Here is an 18,178-nt window from a genome sequence, read left to right as displayed (position 1 = left end):
GTGACTAGATCTTTAGCTATATTAAAGTTGAGGAAACTTTTTCAGGATATATTGATTAATGAATTAAAATTTCACCTAAGTACATATATTATATAATGGTCATCTGAGCATCATTTTAATCAGACATGTATTCTAATGAACTAAAAAATATGTTTGTCAAATTTTAATTTTTTTTAAAATTATTTTATTAATAATATTTATTGGATATTATTTTGTTAATGTCAAAATATTTTAAATACTAATTCAATATTTATCTCTTAAAATATATTTAATAATTAAAAATAAATTAAAATAAATTAAACGTTAAAATTATTTTTAAAATTTTATAAATTTCGAAAATAAAAAATATGCTTTACTATTACTGGCCAAAATGTTTAAACATAAAATCACAATATTTTAACAACTAACTTTCCAACTTTATCCTCAATTTACTTTTATATTACAAAAACTACCACTTCACATCCATCTTCTTTCTCCCCCCTTCCTTCCTCTCTCCCTCCCTCCCTCACCGTCCTCACCGTCACCAAGCCTTCTCTCCCCTTCTCCGCCGCTTCATCTTTCTCTGCCTTCGTCTCTACCGCCTTCCCTTCGCCTTCCTCTTTGTCTTCTTCGATCGCGTCTGCCTCCGCCTCTTCGTTGCCTTTTCCACCGCTTCCTCTTTGTCCTCGTCATCGCCTTTCTAGCCACGCTGTCATTTCTGCAGAGCTTCGCAGCCGTCCTGACGCATCATCTGGCTTCTCCGCTACCTCTGTCTTTTTCCTTCTCTCTATTGCGATAGATTTGCTCCGCCTCTCTTCATCGAGGTCGCCTTCCCCCTTCACCTTCCGCAGGTCTGTGTTGTGCACTGTCGTAATCCATCCCAGATCTGCTCCGCCTAATCCGAGAGCTGCGTGAGAGTGAGACCCTGTTATCTCCGGCCGCCACAGGAAACGCCATTGCTGCTCCTGCGATCTCCTCCATCAACGCTTCTCTTTTATTGATGTGATCTGTTCTGCGTGCTTCTCCTGCTCCATCAAGCTTCTGTTCTGTGAGCTTCTCCTTCTCCTTCGAGCTTCCTTTAGCTTCTACTTCTGTATACAAAATTCGCATCGTCTTCTTTTGATTACTGATGATTTGTAAATATGCCATATGCTAACTGCTACTACTTGTTTTGGTTAATTCTAGGTTTTGATTTGGGTAAGAAATTGGGGTTTGTTAGAAGAAATTGGGGTAAGGTCTTCACTGAATTTCTTGTAATTTTTTTTAGAAGATGTCATTAGTCTTAGCCTCTTATTTCTCTGATATGCATGACATTTCCTTTGCGAACGATTTCATACTTAAATCAATGTTCTATTGATATGGTAGCACCTTCAAGTTCTGCATTTTTTTTCCACTGTAAGAAGGGTTCGAAATGGTTAAACTTTTATTCAAGTGCTCTTTAACACACATCACATCATGGTTCAGCTCCACCTTCATGATCTCATCAATCAATCTATTTTTTGTTTTGATTTGAATGATATATGATGCCCATTATGTCTGGAATGGATAAGCTGTCATATAGCTTAAGCATTTATAGAAAGCTGCCTCCTAATTTTTGTTCTTTGACAGTAATTAATGAATGTCTTAATTCATATTTTCATTTGTTTGAACTTCTGTTTGACTAGGACTAGGTTTCTGGAAGGTTACAAGAAAATATTTGACAAAGAAAATATTCACGAAGCTATTGCTGCTCCAAAATTATCATCTGAAAGAGGTAATTGTAGTTGTTTTTGTAGTTTCTTTGGGAATACTATTTAAGTAATTTTTTAATTCTTAGTTTGCACATACCAAAGTAATTTTCTTGCCTTTAGCATATATAGATTTTTTATGAATTGAAAAAACTACAAACCATACATGAGTACATAGATAGTTTAAACAAGTTTTTAGATTTTGCTCTTGAGCGTCAATCTCCCAGGGGTCATCAAATTAAATGTTCTTGTTCAAGGTGTGGATTTAGCAAATGGCAAACAAGAGAGGTTTTTGAACATTTTAATAGTAAAGTCATTTTCGAAAAACTAGAAAGTTTGGCATTCGCATGATGAATAGTTGGAGTTGGGTAACAAGGTCATCAAACTAGTGATGTTGTATAAGATGATTCGGCATCTCAAAATCTAATGGTATCAATGCCCAATGACACATTTGGGTTTGCTGGATTTGACCTAAATGCATCTATTCATTCTTCTGAGCCTATAGATGGGAATGAAATTCGAAATGAAAATAACAACGAAGACAATGTAGTGTTTTACAAGTTGTTAGAGGATGATAATGAATAATTATATGAAGGGTTACAAAGAATTCAAAGTGGTCTTTCTTGATTAGTCTGTATCACATAAAGTGCTTACATAGAATAAGAAACAAAAATATTGACCAAAATCCTGAAGTTAATAAAAGATGCTTTTGGAAATACGAAAATTTTCTACGTTTTATGGGGCCAAGAAAACTGTAATTAACTCTGATAATGCCAAGATAATCTGTTTACCCTAACGATTGTGTGTTATATTGGGAAGAGGATGAATATTTTGCAAGAATGCAAAAGATGCAATACATCTAAGTGGTAGGATGCTAAAATGAAGTGCCAATCTTGTGGCACTTTCCACTAAAACCGAGACTAATATGAGACGGAATGGATATGCTCATTTGCAACCTTTAGAGTGTTTAGAATGCTAGGAATTAGAATTTATTTAAGAGTTGAATTCTTTTTCTTGCTTTGGAATAACTAAAAATGAATTATTTGAATTTTTTTGAGAATTTCAATTCTTATTTTTTCTTTATTTGTAAATCATATCAAAAGGGGTCTGATTTTTAAATTAATTTTCACACTCTTCAAACTTAATATGTCAAATGTCAAAAATTGAATTCTATTGTAATATATTATAGTCATTCCAAATTATGAAATTGAGTTTTAAATAGAAATGAATTATTTTTAAAAAAAATAGATTTTTTTTCATATTAAATGATTTATAAATAAGCTCTTAGTTTTGACCAAAATTTGAATATTTTGTACAAAATAAACAATTAAAATAAAAAACTTTAATTGCAACTTGGATTAGAATTTTTTTTTCTTGAAATTGAAATTTAAACGGTTAAAGTTATTTTTTATTTATAAAATCTAAAATAATGAAGTTCAATTTCAAGTTTTCACGAATCTACCTAGATTCCTAGAAGGAACCAGTCTTTCTCCCGCTCGAGCTGTGCCTCGTCTCTCCCTCTCCACCTTTGGCCTTCTGGGAAGCAATTGCGGTCCTTTTCTTTCCTCTATCCTCTTTCTCTTTCGGCCCTTGTCGGTCTCAGGTTTGTGTTTTCTCAACCCATTCGTCCTCTGTGTAACCCTATGTTACATGGAATCCCCATCTTCTGCATTAGTCCAAAGTTCAATGATGTTAAACTCTGTAGAATTGTATATTTGTGCATTGCTTGCCCTTTTTGTTTGTTGGTTTACTGCTACCCTCTCTCTGAAATCTTCTGTTTGAATTGTTTCTGGCCTTGTTCCCTTCTCTCGATTGTACCCCTCTCATATTTCTGGGTATTTGTATGTTCAAGATCATGGTTCTGAGTTCTGCTGCATTACTTGATAGGATCATATTATTATTAATAATACTGACTTGTTATATATACTGATATTCATGTGCCTTTAAACTGCCAATATTGTATGTGCTGGTCGAATGTGGAAAATCAGGCTACTAATATTTGCACTCTAAGGTGTAGACCCTAATATCTAAAGGGACTCTCATTGTGGAGTTGTTCTTGAACACTGGGCATGTCCTGTTTTTACAAAATGAACTTAACCAAGGCATTGATGCAGTTACATTTTGTCTTTATAATTTGGATCAAGCAAACAGAATGCATTTTTTAAGGGCGTCTATTTTTTCCCTCTCCAATTTTCTCTATGGGATATAATTAATTTCTGATTAATTCTTCTGGACGTGATCTATTCAAGGTTCAATGCTAATTCAGAGGGGTTGTTCATGTTAACCAGCTTTATGACCGATGAGACCCCTCTGTGTCCTTTTATACATCTAGCTTAAGACGTCAACAACCAAATTAAGTAGTATGGGGATACAGTGTATTTCTTTACTTTTGCCCAACCTTTTAACCAATCAAATAGTTAATCCTACCTGAGATCCATCTTCTCCCTCTTATTGAGAGACCATTGCTGCCAACAACCTTAAATGTCACAACCTATCTGAGCATAGTCCAATTTGGAAACCAAATAACATAATTCCTTGAACCTTCTAACGTCATCTAGACATTTACCACATTTTTTATAGCATTATCTTTCCATATGATATAATAAACTCAATTCGGCATTATGTTGGGAACAGTGTGTGATGCTTAACTTTTTTAGTTCGTGACTCTGTTAGGTTAATTCCCCCTTTCTCCTTGGATTAATCAAGCGGCACTTTTCTTAAGTTCTATAACAATCATTACATTTGCACATTATCCAAAAATTTCTAATCCTTTCCTATAAATCTATCTGGTGTAAATCTTATGGTCTGCTTAGAGGACTTTCACTCTCAGAAATGTTGAGAGATTGGAAAGCTATGCTTTATAGATTAGTGTTATATTTTATTATTTTTATTATTATGATTATTTGACCAAGTCTTCAGTGAATTGATAGTCTAAATAAAGGATAGAATAGAACATCTTCTAAAACTTCACTGATATGTTAAATATTTGGAGAAAGGTGCAGGGACCAAAGGATTTATTTTGCTTCTCCAGTTGGTGGCAATAGCTTTGGAAGATATGAAGTTGCCTTCCAAAGGTACATGTCAAAATAGACGTACTTAGCAAATGTCTCCATTTGAATCTAAATTATATTCCCTATGTCATGCTGTGAAGACTGACAGTTTTCATTTTTGCAGCAAATCAGTGGTACCTTTCCTGTATACACTCTAGCAGCTATCTCAAACTTGATGTCTGAAAACGGCATACCAAGTACGGCCAGGATACTAAGATTATCACCTCTTTCTCCCTCTTGGCCTCTACACTACACAGAAACCATTGGCTTCTTTTGCCTTCTACCTCAATTAGCAGTCCCTCCACCCATCTACGTCCTTGTCAGCAAGCACTACTTTCTCTCCTCCCCCTTCATTGACACTTATCTGTTCTTTCAATGTTATATATCCATTATGATTACCCTTGCAATCTATGTTAGGTTATGGTCACCATTTCTATTTTAAGCTTTCCTTAAATTATTCAACAGGTGCCTCTGAGCTGCCTATAATGTAATTGAATTATGCTAGTTATATTTCAAGTCCTCATTCTCTAACCTCAATGAACAACATCATCATTCTGTTGTCATACTCGCCTCCTGCATGGGCAACTATTATTGCTGCTGCCTTTCTTCTCCTCACTCTCACTCTGTCTATGTATCTTCTATTTGAGCATCTTTCTGCATACAAGAATCCTGAGGAGCAGAAGTTTTTGATTGGAGTTATCCTAATGGTCCCCTGCTATTCAATTGAATCTGTAAGAATACTTCTTTTGCCTAGCCATAGATTTTCTCATTGCTTTTTCAGTTCTAACTCTCTTCTCATCTTACCAGTTTGTATCATTGGTCAATCCATCAATCAGTGTGGATTGTGAGATTTTGAGGGATTGCTATGAGTCATTCGCCATGTATTGTTTTGGAAGATACCTTGTTGCCTGTCTAGGTGGTGAGGAAAGGACCATTGAATTTATGGAAAGAGAAGGACGGGCTACTTTTAAAACTCCTCTTCTGCACACTTCTGACAAGGGAACCGTAAAACATCCTTTTCCTATGAATTACTTCCTTAAACCTTGGATACTTGGCCGAAAGTTTTACCAAATTGTGAAATTTGGTATTGTACAATATGTATGCTTCTTCATTACTCCATCTCACTTCAATTACCAAATGTTTCAACCTTTGTTTTTATACACTTAAACTAAATATTCTCCTTACATTAAATATATCAATCTCTTACAGATGATAATAAAGTCGTTGACTGCAATTACGGCGGTGATTCTTGAAGCGTTTGGAATATACTGTGAAGGAGAATTTAAATGGGGATGTGGGTAAGCAATATGGAATTCTTTGCAAGTTATTATCATTCCCATTGACCATATAACATTTACAAGTAAGATTCTTGTGAACCATTGCTTGCATTCACTTTTCTGTTTGGATGCTGTAATTGATTATGGCCTCATCTGAGTTATTATTTATGGCCATTTTATTTGCAGTAGCATAGATTGAAATTTGTGTGTATGCCCTTTTTTTTTTTTTTGGGGGGGGGGGGGTTCTCTTTTTTGGGAATGGATCCTCTCAATTGTTAAAAAAAAATTGAGGGAGTAAAGTGTGATCTCTAACCCTTTATTTTTCTCTCATGTTTTTTTTGGTCCCACTTATAAAATTAATAGTGAGAGATCACACTTTACTCCGTCAATTATTAAAAAAAATTGAGAGAATCCATTCCCGTCTTTTTTCCTTAAGTAATTTTGAGAATTACTTGATAATGAGTAAGGACTTGGAGGATGTTTCAGTTCTCTTTGAACTAAATTTGTGTGAGATGCCATTGATTGTGTTGGTATGTTTGACTGATGCTTAATTGTGAATTATTCCGTTGTGAATCTCCTGCATCCAGTGGTACAGAGTTACTATATTGTTTCATCATAAAATTCTTCCCGTAATTGGAATGTTAGTTTTCATATGCTCCTTGTGGTGGCAACAGGTCAAAAGATTGATGGAGGGATATCTGACTATATGAATTTTTGCTACCTTTGTAGGTATCCTTATATGGCCATAGTTTTGAACTTCAGTCAGTCTTGGGCATTGTACTGCCTTGTTCAATTTTACACTGTAACAAAGGAGGAGTTGGCACATATACAGCCATTGGCCAAATTTTTGACATTTAAATCAATTGTCTTCCTCACTTGGTGGCAAGGTGTGGCAATTGCTCTTCTATATACCTTCGGTTTATTCAAAAGCCCCATAGCGCAGGGTTTGCAGTTCAAGTCAAGTGTCCAAGATTTCATCATTTGTATTGAGGTAGATGCCCTTCACTGGAGTTAAGCTTCCTTCTTTGCCTTGGCATGTGCTTTGTTAATTGTTGGCTGTGACTGCCTTTTTATTTAATGTCCTGTATTTATTATCTTGCAATTGGCTGTCTGCTGTGAGGAAACTTTTTATGTGACCACTACTGGATCAAACGCCCTCCACTTCCCACCCTGGATCAGGTGCAGCTCTTGTTTGGTGAAGATGCTCTGCAATATGAATTATCTCTTTTGATCTTTGTCGTGGGAAGTGAACTGTGCAGTTTGATCATGTGAATTTCTCTAACGATGTCAAACTTACTTTTGCTAATTGTTCCATCTAATGCCTATAGATGCTATAGCATTCATTTTTACATTATTTTTTTTAATCACCAATATGATATTTGAGTGTTTTTCATGGAAGTAGGTTCATGAAATTGTTGCGAACCCCTACTCATAATTTAAGTAATTTTATTGAAGAGTAGATCATTATCAGTTGGACCTTTGATTAATTAGCATCTCTTTTTGTTTATTGATGGTTATAAATCATCTGTTTCTTCTCTTCTTCTTTTTTCTTAACCACAATATCCAAGAGTCACATTCAGACTTTATACTGCTGTTCAATTATTTCATTTTCATTTATGAAAACCATCTGTGTGAAACATTATAATGTCCCAAGGTTGGATAGGATGAACTTTGTGTAACAAGTATATTTCCCCAAATTTTTATGAAATACAAGATGCTTACTAAATGAAAAATATAAAACAATTCCGGCATTGAGTAATCTTGGTAATGCATCAAGTATTTCAACTAGGAAAGTTAGGAGGTCAATAGACAATTCCGGCATTGAGTAATCTTGGTAATACATCAAGTATTTCAACTTGGAAATTTAGGAGTTCAGTAGGGCTTGTTTTGTCAATCAGCACTGAAGCAGGTTTTTTATTCATTGTTTCTTGAATTTGTCCTTGAACCTCATTCGACTCATAAGTCAATCTGTTAAGGTTTTATAACTGCTCAAGATATGGGTTAGAATAAAGTTTAAACAGCACTTTGTATTCATCCAGCACAGATGGGCATTGCTTCCATAGTTCACCTGTATGTGTTTCCATCCAAGCCTTATGAGCTAATGGGAGACCGCCTTCCTGGAAGTGTTGCAGTTCTTGGAGATTACTCTGCTGATTGTCCTCTTGACCCTGATGAAATCAGGGACAGTGAGCGACCCACAAAACTGCGTCTTCCTACTCCAGATGTTGATGCCAAGAGTGGGATGACAATTAGAGAGAGCGTTCGGGATGTTGTTATTGGTGGTGGGGGATATGTAAGTTTCCTTAATTTTTGCTAATACTAATGCTAAAACCGAGTTATTTTATGGTCATATCTTCTATCCAAATAATCATAATTATATTATTATTCAAGTTTCAGTTAATTTTTGTATTCCATAACTTTTATTTATTGATTTTCTAAAAGTGCTACATGGTCGGAAAAATATAACCAAAATCCTTCATTAGGAATCATGGTGGTGGTTGAGGGATAAAAAGTGACGGGTACCACTTTGTCATCCAATGGCTCATAGCAATGCTACCTTTTGATAAAATTTCAGATTGTGTAGTATATAACTATATATATATACTTACACATTTGATAATTTATTTGATTTGTAACATTCAGATTGTGAAAGATGTTAAGTTTACGGTCCATCAAGCTGTGGAGCCTGTGGAGAAGGGGATTACTAGGTTCAATGAAAAATTACACAAAATCTCCCAAAATATTAAGAAGCATGAGAAGGATAGAAGAAGAACAAAGGATGATAGTTGCATCGTGTCATCATCGTTATCACCAGCTGCGAAGAAGGTGATTCGAGGAATTGATGATCCGCTCTTGAATGGCAGTATTAGCGATAGTGGGGTATCGAGGGGGAAGAAGCACCGTCGGCAATCTGGATATACGAGTGCTGAGAGCGGAGGAGAGAGCAGTAGTGATCAAATCTACGGTGGTTACCAGATTAGAGGCAATAGGTGGGTTACCAAAGAATAACGAATGCATGCTAGATTTTGTTGGTTAATGCCTATATGCCTATGCTAGATTTTGTTGGTTAATGTATGTGAGGTAGTTTTTAGATATAAGTGGAGCTGGGAGGAAATAAAGTGTTGCATACTTTCATTCTTAGTGCTTTCTTAGGCTTTTTTTTTTTAAATAAATAAAATATAGTATTTATCAATTTATACAAATATGAAATTATTTATATTTTTACATTATATTTTCGCATCTTGTTGTCACTGTACAGAAGATATGTATACATATTTTGTTTAAGATCAAGTTATTCAACGACTAAAGTATAATTTTGATCTGTTTAAAAAATAAAATTGATATAATTTATTACGATTTGAAATGTAACAATTTTATTTTATTTTTTATTCTAATCCAACTTAATTTAAACAATTGCTGTCATCTATATTTGATCAATTTCCAACTATTTATATCTATGTTTAAAGTGTGAATTTTTGTTAAAAGTATTTAATATAAAATCATCTGTCGTCTGTTCACCAACTTTATTCACAAAATTCAAGTGCTATTGTGCTAGCAAATAAGCTCTAAGAGCAACTAGGGTTTTGTTCAGAGGCTCTTAGATTAAAATAGTATATTAAGACATAATTTACTTAATGTCGTCTCTGCTCTCAGTCTTTGCAATGAAAATGATCGAGAAATAACTAGTTTCACTATAGAGAAATTTTACTTTAGTAGATAGCCAATTCAATTTTGCACCTTATATAAATTTAAATCAAATTGAAACCAAATATTAGAAAAATAGATTTCATATTTAATCTCAAATCACTATTATGACAATGACATATAGTTCTAAAAATCCTAATATGGTATTTTGTGAAACTTAAAATAAAATTGAAATGAAATCAAACATTGGAGATGTGTTAACGATGTTATGTCTTGGGGAGATGCTTCATTTATTTATAACAACTGTGCAAGATTTACACCAAAATTTATTACTAGTATAACATATATATTAAAATACAAAATATATTTTAAAAATAAATTAAATAATATATGTATTTATACAATATATACAAATATATAATGATTTTTTTTTGTTGATTTTGATATATATACAGTATTTTTAGATTTATAATATGCCAAAAAAGTGAATTCTCTCTTTTTTTGTTTTTTTCACAATAATATTTTTCAATTTGACAAATCAAGAACTAATCCGTTGTGGATCGAAGTTCCATTTAAGGATTTGTCATTAGCCAATAGGTTACACTTACTTAAACTAACCACTAGACTAACCTAACTTAGTTTGAAAAAAACAAAATCTTAAAATGTGAACATATTACATATTAGTTCTTAAAAAATTGAGTTGTCAACAAACAAATCCTTAAAACATCTCTAGTTAACACCAACAAAGCTCCGTAGCAACAACAAAATTCTACCATTTTGAATTGGCTAGAAGTGGTCTATTAATAAGAAAATATTGGATAGTATCCATGAAAACTTAATTTTTATTTTCTTTGGTGACTAAATTATTATTTTAATTTTTAAAAGATTCAGCGTTTTATTAAATAATTTTTGGTAACAATTAAATAATTTTTAAAAGAAAGAAATCATTTCTTAATTCCATTTTCAGATGTCAAAAATACAAATTATTTTTCTTTTAAGTGGCAAAATAATATCGTATTTATTAATTTGAAAAAAACATATTATAGAATATCAAGAGAAGTTTTATAGAAAATTTTGAAAAAAAAAAGAGAGAATAAGAATTGATATGTTTTTGTCTTGAGAATGTAACCGAGTTATAAAGCCTTCTTTCCATCCTTTGAAAAGTGCCGGTGAAACTGTTTGTCGGTCTGGATGAACACCAAAGGGTAAAATACCTATCGAAAATATTCCGACGCTCAAGTTAATATTTAAAAATATTTAAAAGACTACTAAATAATATTAAATAAATTGCTATGTGTGTTTTGCCTTCGTTGCGCCCTCCTCGTTTGCTTTTATAGAGGAGGAAGTGAGTTTGGGTTGGTATCTTTTCGCATTATGCAGAAGGAATATATTGCCGTGCATATTGTTGGTTGCTGCTGTGATATCTTTGTTTGACTTCTTTATTTTCGAGTTTGTTACTCTGATAGGCGAGGTTATAGGGATAATGGACGAAGTATAACATCTATATCATCATATGTTCGTGCAATTAAGGATATGTACGATGTGGTTATAATTAGTGTGAAAACTCAAGGTAATATGACACAAGAATTTTCTATTAGTGTAAAAGTGCAACAAGGAGTATCTTTAAACCCATATTTTTTCACATTAGTTTTGGAGGTACTTACCAAACATATCAGTGCCATGGTGCATGTTTTTTGTCAATGGCATTGTCCTGCCTGGGAGAAACAATAGAAGATTTAAATGAGAAGTTAGAGTTGTGGAGATGAGTTGTAAAGGGATAAAAGTTTTAGCATAAATCGCACTAAGACAGTATATATGGAATATAAATATAGTAGGCAAGGGGAAAACAATAACGCATAAGTGAAAATTGAAGAAACAATCTTACGGCAAGTAATTGTTTTAAATATCTTGGATGTATCATATAGAATAATGAAAAAATTAATGAGAATATAAAACATCAGGATACAAGAAGGTTGGTCAAAATACGAAGTGCATCTGATTTTATATACGATAAAAAATACCTTTAAAACTTAAAGAAAAATTTTATTACACTGTTGTTAGACCAGCTATGTTATATAGAACAAAGTGTTAGGCGGCAAATAGTGAACATAAACATAAATTAAGTATGGTAGAGATGAGAATGTTGAAATAGATAAACAACCACAAAATAAGAAATGAGATATACGGAAAAAAGTTAGAATGGCACATATTGCCAAAAAAATGATAGAAGGTAATTTTGGACATGTAAAAGAAGATTGACAGAATGCCAATTAAAAAGGTAGATGAGATGGAAAGTGAACTTGTGACAATTAGTAAAAGAATACCTATAGGTAGTATTTGTTTTGAGGTACTGAGACGGAGACGCAGAGACTGAAACTCAGTATTATGTTTGTTAGTTCAGAGACTGGTACTAAAATTTCAGTATTTTAGTACTTCCAAAAAGTGAAGACACAGGGGACTAAAATTTTTAGTGATGGAGACTGAAACTTTAATAACATTTTATACATAAAATACATTTATTTCAATTAATTAATTCTAATTTTACCCTTTGTACAAATTAAATTAGAGTTTCATTCTTGTTTCAATTTCTGTCTCCCATTTTGCACCAAATAGAATACTAAAATTTATTTCAATATCTGTCTCTTAGTCTCTGTCTCTCCGTCTCAGTCTTTTCGTCTCTATCTCTCCACCAAACGCTACCATAAAAGACTATACATGAGGTGATCAAAGAAGAATAACATATCAACAGGCTCATTGTGACATACCTGATAAAACGCAATAACGTGGTTTGATCCATGTAGTCGACCCTAATAATATTTATACATATATTTTTTTAAAATATATAGATAATTATTTAAAAAATATTTAATTATTCTGTTAGTACTCATAATTTTACTAAATTTGTAATTAGGTCTCTGTATATTTTTTCTTTTCAATTAGGTTCTTGTATTACTTTTAATTTTGTAATTAGGTTTTTTTTAGTATAAAAAATATGAGTGTAATTGAATATTTTTTTGCAAATTGATAGTATTCATAATTAAAAACATAATTAGATCTTTGACCACATGTATTTTGAAAAAAATATTCTGTTAATTTTAATATTTTTAACATGAAAATAATTTAATTACAAATTAAAAACAGTATGTGGAAAAGAATATAGAAAAACCTAATTAAAAATTTGGTGAAATTATAAATATCAGTAGAATAATTAAACCTTTAAAAAATCATAAAATTCTGAAAAAAAATAAAAAATAGCGTAATTACTCAAATTTCAAAAATTTTAGAAGCAAATATTTTAGTCTAAAAAAATTAATATACAAAAACATCTCTAAAATTTTATTTTGGCAGACAAATCAATCTCCAGTTTATTTTTCGATTGAATAATTATCCAAATCAATTTCCAAAAATTAAAAAAAAAGTCTCCCCATTTTTCAACATAACTCACTAAATTCAAGTATTTATTAAAAAAAGAATATTAATAGATATTATAATCAAATTGGCGAGGGACCTTGGATGTCTCTAAATTGGCGGCCGGCAGCTGGTCCTTCACGGCGAATTCAGTCGCAGGGGAGGGGGAGACCTCGCTGCTGCACTTGGAGGATTGACTCAGCTAAGCTAGAGCAAGCTGTGGGCTAGGGTTACCATTGGAACCATGCCCTTCATTCAATTGGACCTAGCCCACTTTAGACCAATAATTATTGCAGAAATTAGATCTTGTGATATAAGCCAATTTTTGTGAATAATACTATGAATCTCAATTTTTTTGTTATTTAAATTCAATCAAGTTGATATAACAAAACAAATCAGTTATAAGTTATAACTAGCATTATTTTAAATCTTATTATTTAATTTAGTTAAACTTAATTTATTAAAAAACTAGGATGTATAACAATACACATTTTTTATTTTGAATCATGGAATCCTGGTGGAGTCCAAATTTTCATTTTTGTATATTAATTGTATTTAAAACAAAAAAGAAATTATGTTTCCATTTCACTGGCTTAAGGGTAAAAGTTGTCTTAAAAGACATGATGTAATGAATATAATTGGACTTAACCCTATTAATAGATATTAAAATTTAGAAAATAGAAATGGTTTTAAATATTAGATATAAGATAGAACTTGAATAAATAGAAGATTCGTGTGAAACAATTAACCAAGTGAAAATAGCTTAACAAATGTTGCTACCAGATTATCTTCAAGGTCGGTCATGGTTGGGTTTTATTTATTTATTTTTTAATCTTCTTCATCCTACCGAAATTTGAAGCGATTATGTATTGAAAATGAACTTTATACATAAAAGTTGAAAATAAAGAAAACAATCTGTAATTTACCATTATCATTGTATATGCGTATAACTATGACCCTCAACTTTGCTTGGATTGATTTGTTTTAGGTCCACCGCCGCGCTTCGTAAGTTTGGTTAAGATGTATGCCATGACAACTTTAGCACCGAGGCTAGAGTGACCCCGAGACAAGCAGAAAGCACCCCCTAGAATCAGTATACTATTGGCCAGCAACTTTCTTGATGACCACCTTGAGATCATCCGCACTCGAGATTCATCAGCGGCTTGATCATGGAACTGGAGGGTACCAGAATGAGCTCCGGATATGTTGCTAGTTATAGGTTCCAAGCATGGCGGTACCTACACGTCATATCCAAAGAGGTCTGTATAAGAGGTCTGTATGCAAGAAATTCTCGAAACAAGATAGAGGTTAAAAAGCTTCATCATATCCAAAGAATCAGTGCTGGATTTGTAAATCTTCTCATTTTTCTCCTGCCTATAGTTGATTTTCCACTATTACACAATAAACCATCAGAGAAATCTATCGAAGCACAAAGTTAGAACAGATGGATGGTACTATAACAAGCATGCTGGGTCATTACATTTTAACGTATAAAGCAAACTTGCATCAAGAAATATTCCCGTAATTTTAAGTGAAACTAACAGTACTGACCTTCTGCATTAAACTAACCGAAATGGCAACTGAACTTGATAAATGACAGCTTACAACAGAGTATCTTCTAAGAGCACTATCCATCTTGCACACATAGTTCCATATGCCCTTGGAAAAAGCCACCTTTGCCATCTCCATATTCAAACCAGCATCTTCTTGATGAAGCATTGTGATCTCACAGGCATTTCTACCAGGTACTGTAATCCCAGAAATGGAAATCATAAAACTTATACTTAAGAATTCACTTATTTATTGTTCATAAATAATGAATTAAAAGTAAAACATCGCACAAGTATATCAGCGGTTTAGCAATGAAAAATTTTTCATGGTATACTACGTACAAATATGTGGAGATAGGTTGTCATGATATATTGTTCAATTTAGAGCAAATTTTATAAGACATAACACGCTAAGAGGTAACAAACATTTGTGTGAGAAGCAGACATTAAGAAAGGAAAATCACTATGGAGGATTTGTTCTTTTTTTCTTTTCAATTTTCCGGTTTAACCAGCTACCCACCTTCTCTTATCCGCCAGCCAGATCTAAAAAGCTCAACACGCACATATTTTTTCTGCCGAGGTGCCAAAGGATGCTCACATTCCTAACAAAAGCAAATATGGAAAATAAGAAAATAATATTGATTGCATGAGGAGATGTTGAAGGCATTAAGCATCTTAAAAGCATAAAATAAGAAATCTCAAAATGAATAAAATTTCTACTGACTTTCAATATGCTCTGTCGCTGTACTATTTCCCTTGCAATTATCATTATTAGAGGATAGATTTCAAATAGGAACCCTACCAGTTGGCTAAATAATAAAATATACACAAAACACCTGAAAGATATCAAGTGTTTGCCGACATACACCAAACTAAATATGAAAGTCATTCAATGATTTGAAGCTTCTAGCTAAACATGTAGGGAACAAGATATTAGAACAATTTGATGAGCAAATATTTCAGTACTGGGGTATACAACACCCCCCCCCCCCCTCCCCAAACCAAAAAAAAAAAACGAAAGACTAATAAATATCTAGATAAACAGAAAAGAGAGGAATATACATGTTGATAATTATTACTGGATAATATAACATACAAACAGCAATGTCTTCTATGTTATATATAATCTGTAACTTCTCATCCAAGAAATTTTCTAAGAACTTGATTGTTACTTTCCCTATACAATTTTCCCTGTCACAGGATAGGAAGCCAAAACGAGTTGAGAGATATGGGATAGGAGAGGTATATCTGCAACATCCACATATGAATGCAATTGCTAAATTATGGGTACTGTAACACTATGAAGAGCTAACAAATATCTAGAAAGCAACAATTTACACCATTATGAGCAAATTGACAAATGGGTTTATTACCTTCATAAAACAATAGAAAGTTTTATTCTGTCCCTCCCACAATTTCCAAGATAGCACATATTCTCTAGGCCTCAAAAGTGGGAACTTCTTAACTGTACGGCCAACTTCAACACCCTTAGATTCATAAGCCTGCAGTTGATTATACTCAAACACGGTCTTATCCCACTGCTTTCTGTAATCATTGTCCATATAGAAGTTTCTTAGCATCTCAGAGGAAATATCATTGAATATAGTCACGCTCAAATATTTCAGAGGACCATTCTGCAAGACCAATAGAAACAACTATGTAGTTTATAGATCATGTTCAAAGCTCTGTCACCCTAAGCATATAGAAGTAACAACTTAGAGTTTCCCACAGTTGAAATCACAGGCTGGAAGGCGAACCCAGGAAAAAGATGTAACCTCTTATAACTATCAATTAATTAATTACAGACAAAATTGTGCAAGAAAGAGAGAATCAAGATTTTACTCTTCTTGAAGCTGGTGTACATACTAAGTTGCCACTACTGAAAAATAAATATGCAACATAGAAGATAAAATGCTCTAGAGGATGGATTGATTCAGCATTTGTGTTTGTCTGTGCCAGACAGCACATTGTGCAAGAGAGAAAACGAAGAAACACCTAGAGAAGCATTACTCACCATATAACAATTAAAACATCCTAAACTTCAGATCATCAGATGCATAACATTTATGAAAGCAACATGTTATGATAACAATTATAGCAAAAAGACCAAGTTAACAACCCCCCCCCCCCCCCCCAAAAAAAAAATAAATAAATAAATAGCTATCAGAATACATGGCTTGCTACCTTAGGCTTGCAGCACTTCGCAGTGTAGCATAGTTGCTGATTTCTTTTATCTATAACATCCTCCCATTTATCACTCTCATTGAGTTTCTCATCCAAAGTCTCAATTAAAAACTTCAAATCTGCATCTGTTACAAATTTTGAGGTCCTGCAAGAACAAAGAAAAACTTCCACATTGTCAAATCAACATATTTGGCACTGCTTTAGCTTGTAGGTAATAGCAAGGATACAACTCAACTCTGAATATGATCTATCCTAAGTATTCGTATGTGACACGTATGCTAAAACGGAAAAATCTAGTGCTATGATTTTTTTTTTTTTATGATAGAAACTAATCACTGGATTTGTATACTTGAAAATATTTCCAAGTGCTGAACTTAATGGTTATTAAAAAGGTGATAGATATAAAGATTCATGTGTAAAATACAACAGTATAAGCTATTACCATATAAAAAATCATACAGTAAATTGCTCAAATCAGGGAATGGTTGCTGCTGAATATAACCTTCCATATGCTAAATGTTTTGAGAAGTCTTCAAGTGTTTTAGTGCTAATTTTACTAAGTGTAAGAAAAAGAAGAAGGGCTGTAAAATCGTAGGCTACATGGTAAAGAGGGTCCCTGGCAATGAAAGGGAAGAGAGAAGCCTCGAGGGGGAAGGCATCCAGAAGACACTCAAAGACTCGTTACCTACACTCCGTTTTTGTTTAGTCTCTATAAATAACAGTGAATAACAGGATATGGAGGTATAAAACCTTTTAAACCAATTTGTAAGCATTCCACCCCCCCCCCCCCCCGCCCCGCGCGGGGGAGAGAGAACCCCAGATAAAGCCTGCAGTTGCAAGCCTGAACATCGGAATGGGGCCAAATTACTGAGATTTACAGGGTGAATGCAGTTAGCTAAGAAATGTAAAATTATTAATTAATTGCATTGAGGAGGAGGAGGAAGCGTAGACCTCAAGTTGGGATTGGTAGAATCGGAGACCGAAAGCGATGTGGATGGGGATGATGATGGAGTTAGAAAGGGGTGCAAGACAAATCTCTTACGTTGCCGAAGCAGCACTAACAATAACATAACAGTAAACGAGACGACAGCAACAACACCTCCCAAAACCCAACCTCCTCCGTAATTCTTCATTATCGTCATCATCATCATAATATTCTTCTTTTCTTTTTCTTCTCTCCCTTGCCCACCACTCTTTCAATTCACCCTCCACTTCCCACATTTTATCCCTTTCTATATCTTTTTTTTTTTTAGTTTTCTATGTCCTTATTTATTTCTTCCTTAGATTTACTAATTTAGGGGTGATTTTTACTTTATATTCTTTTAAGTGAAAAAGAAAAAACACCTAAAGGAATATTA

The 18,178-nt window shown here is 33.2% G+C and overlaps 3 protein-coding genes across 6 annotated transcripts; 1 reads left to right on the top strand and 2 right to left on the bottom strand.

Moving 5' to 3' along the window:
• Positions 1 to 795: 795 nt before the first annotated feature.
• Positions 796 to 13,404, bottom strand: LOC130974255 (uncharacterized). 3 transcript variants are annotated; one of them, XM_057899054.1, is made up of 3 exons: positions 13,187 to 13,404; positions 11,343 to 11,393; positions 796 to 1,070 (listed from the first exon to the last, which is right to left on the bottom strand). In XM_057899054.1, the coding sequence occupies exons 2-3, from the start codon at positions 11,383 to 11,385 to the stop codon at positions 796 to 798; spliced, it is 318 nt and encodes a 105-aa protein (XP_057755037.1). In that variant the 5' UTR covers positions 11,386 to 11,393; positions 13,187 to 13,404. The 3 variants fall into 3 exon arrangements, 2 of the variants coding, with proteins under 2 accessions (XP_057755037.1, XP_057755038.1); XM_057899055.1 differs by lacking the exon at positions 13,187 to 13,404 and having other exon boundaries at positions 11,343 to 12,484; XR_009084450.1 differs by lacking the exons at positions 796 to 1,070; positions 13,187 to 13,404 and adding an exon at positions 10,728 to 10,892 and having other exon boundaries at positions 11,343 to 12,484.
• Positions 819 to 9,258, top strand: LOC130974254 (protein LAZ1). Its single transcript, XM_057899053.1, has 10 exons — positions 819 to 1,027; positions 1,165 to 1,209; positions 1,644 to 1,732; positions 4,709 to 4,780; positions 4,881 to 5,487; positions 5,564 to 5,854; positions 5,966 to 6,054; positions 6,763 to 7,024; positions 8,078 to 8,326; positions 8,677 to 9,258. The coding sequence occupies exons 5-10, from the start codon at positions 5,293 to 5,295 to the stop codon at positions 9,040 to 9,042; spliced, it is 1,452 nt and encodes a 483-aa protein (XP_057755036.1). The 5' UTR covers positions 819 to 1,027; positions 1,165 to 1,209; positions 1,644 to 1,732; positions 4,709 to 4,780; positions 4,881 to 5,292; the 3' UTR covers positions 9,043 to 9,258.
• A 422-nt stretch (positions 13,405 to 13,826) lies between the features above and the next one.
• On the bottom strand, positions 13,827 to 18,036 carry LOC130973573 (uncharacterized). Of its 2 annotated transcripts, none has more exons than XM_057898166.1 (6): positions 17,772 to 18,036; positions 16,821 to 16,965; positions 16,010 to 16,291; positions 15,157 to 15,238; positions 14,638 to 14,834; positions 13,827 to 14,324 (listed from the first exon to the last, which is right to left on the bottom strand). In XM_057898166.1, the coding sequence occupies exons 1-6, from the start codon at positions 17,969 to 17,971 to the stop codon at positions 14,046 to 14,048; spliced, it is 1,185 nt and encodes a 394-aa protein (XP_057754149.1). In that variant the 5' UTR covers positions 17,972 to 18,036; the 3' UTR covers positions 13,827 to 14,045. The 2 variants fall into 2 exon arrangements, with proteins under 2 accessions (XP_057754149.1, XP_057754151.1); XM_057898168.1 differs by having other exon boundaries at positions 13,831 to 14,324; positions 16,010 to 16,270.
• Between the last annotated feature and the right edge of the window lie 142 nt (positions 18,037 to 18,178).

The sequence above is a fragment of the Arachis stenosperma genome, chromosome 4 (genome assembly GCF_014773155.1).
Source record: "Arachis stenosperma cultivar V10309 chromosome 4, arast.V10309.gnm1.PFL2, whole genome shotgun sequence".
NCBI classification, from domain to species: Eukaryota; Viridiplantae; Streptophyta; class Magnoliopsida; order Fabales; family Fabaceae; genus Arachis; species Arachis stenosperma.
The sequence above is the reverse complement of the archived record's forward strand: the minus strand, read 5'-3'. Positions and strand labels throughout refer to the sequence as shown.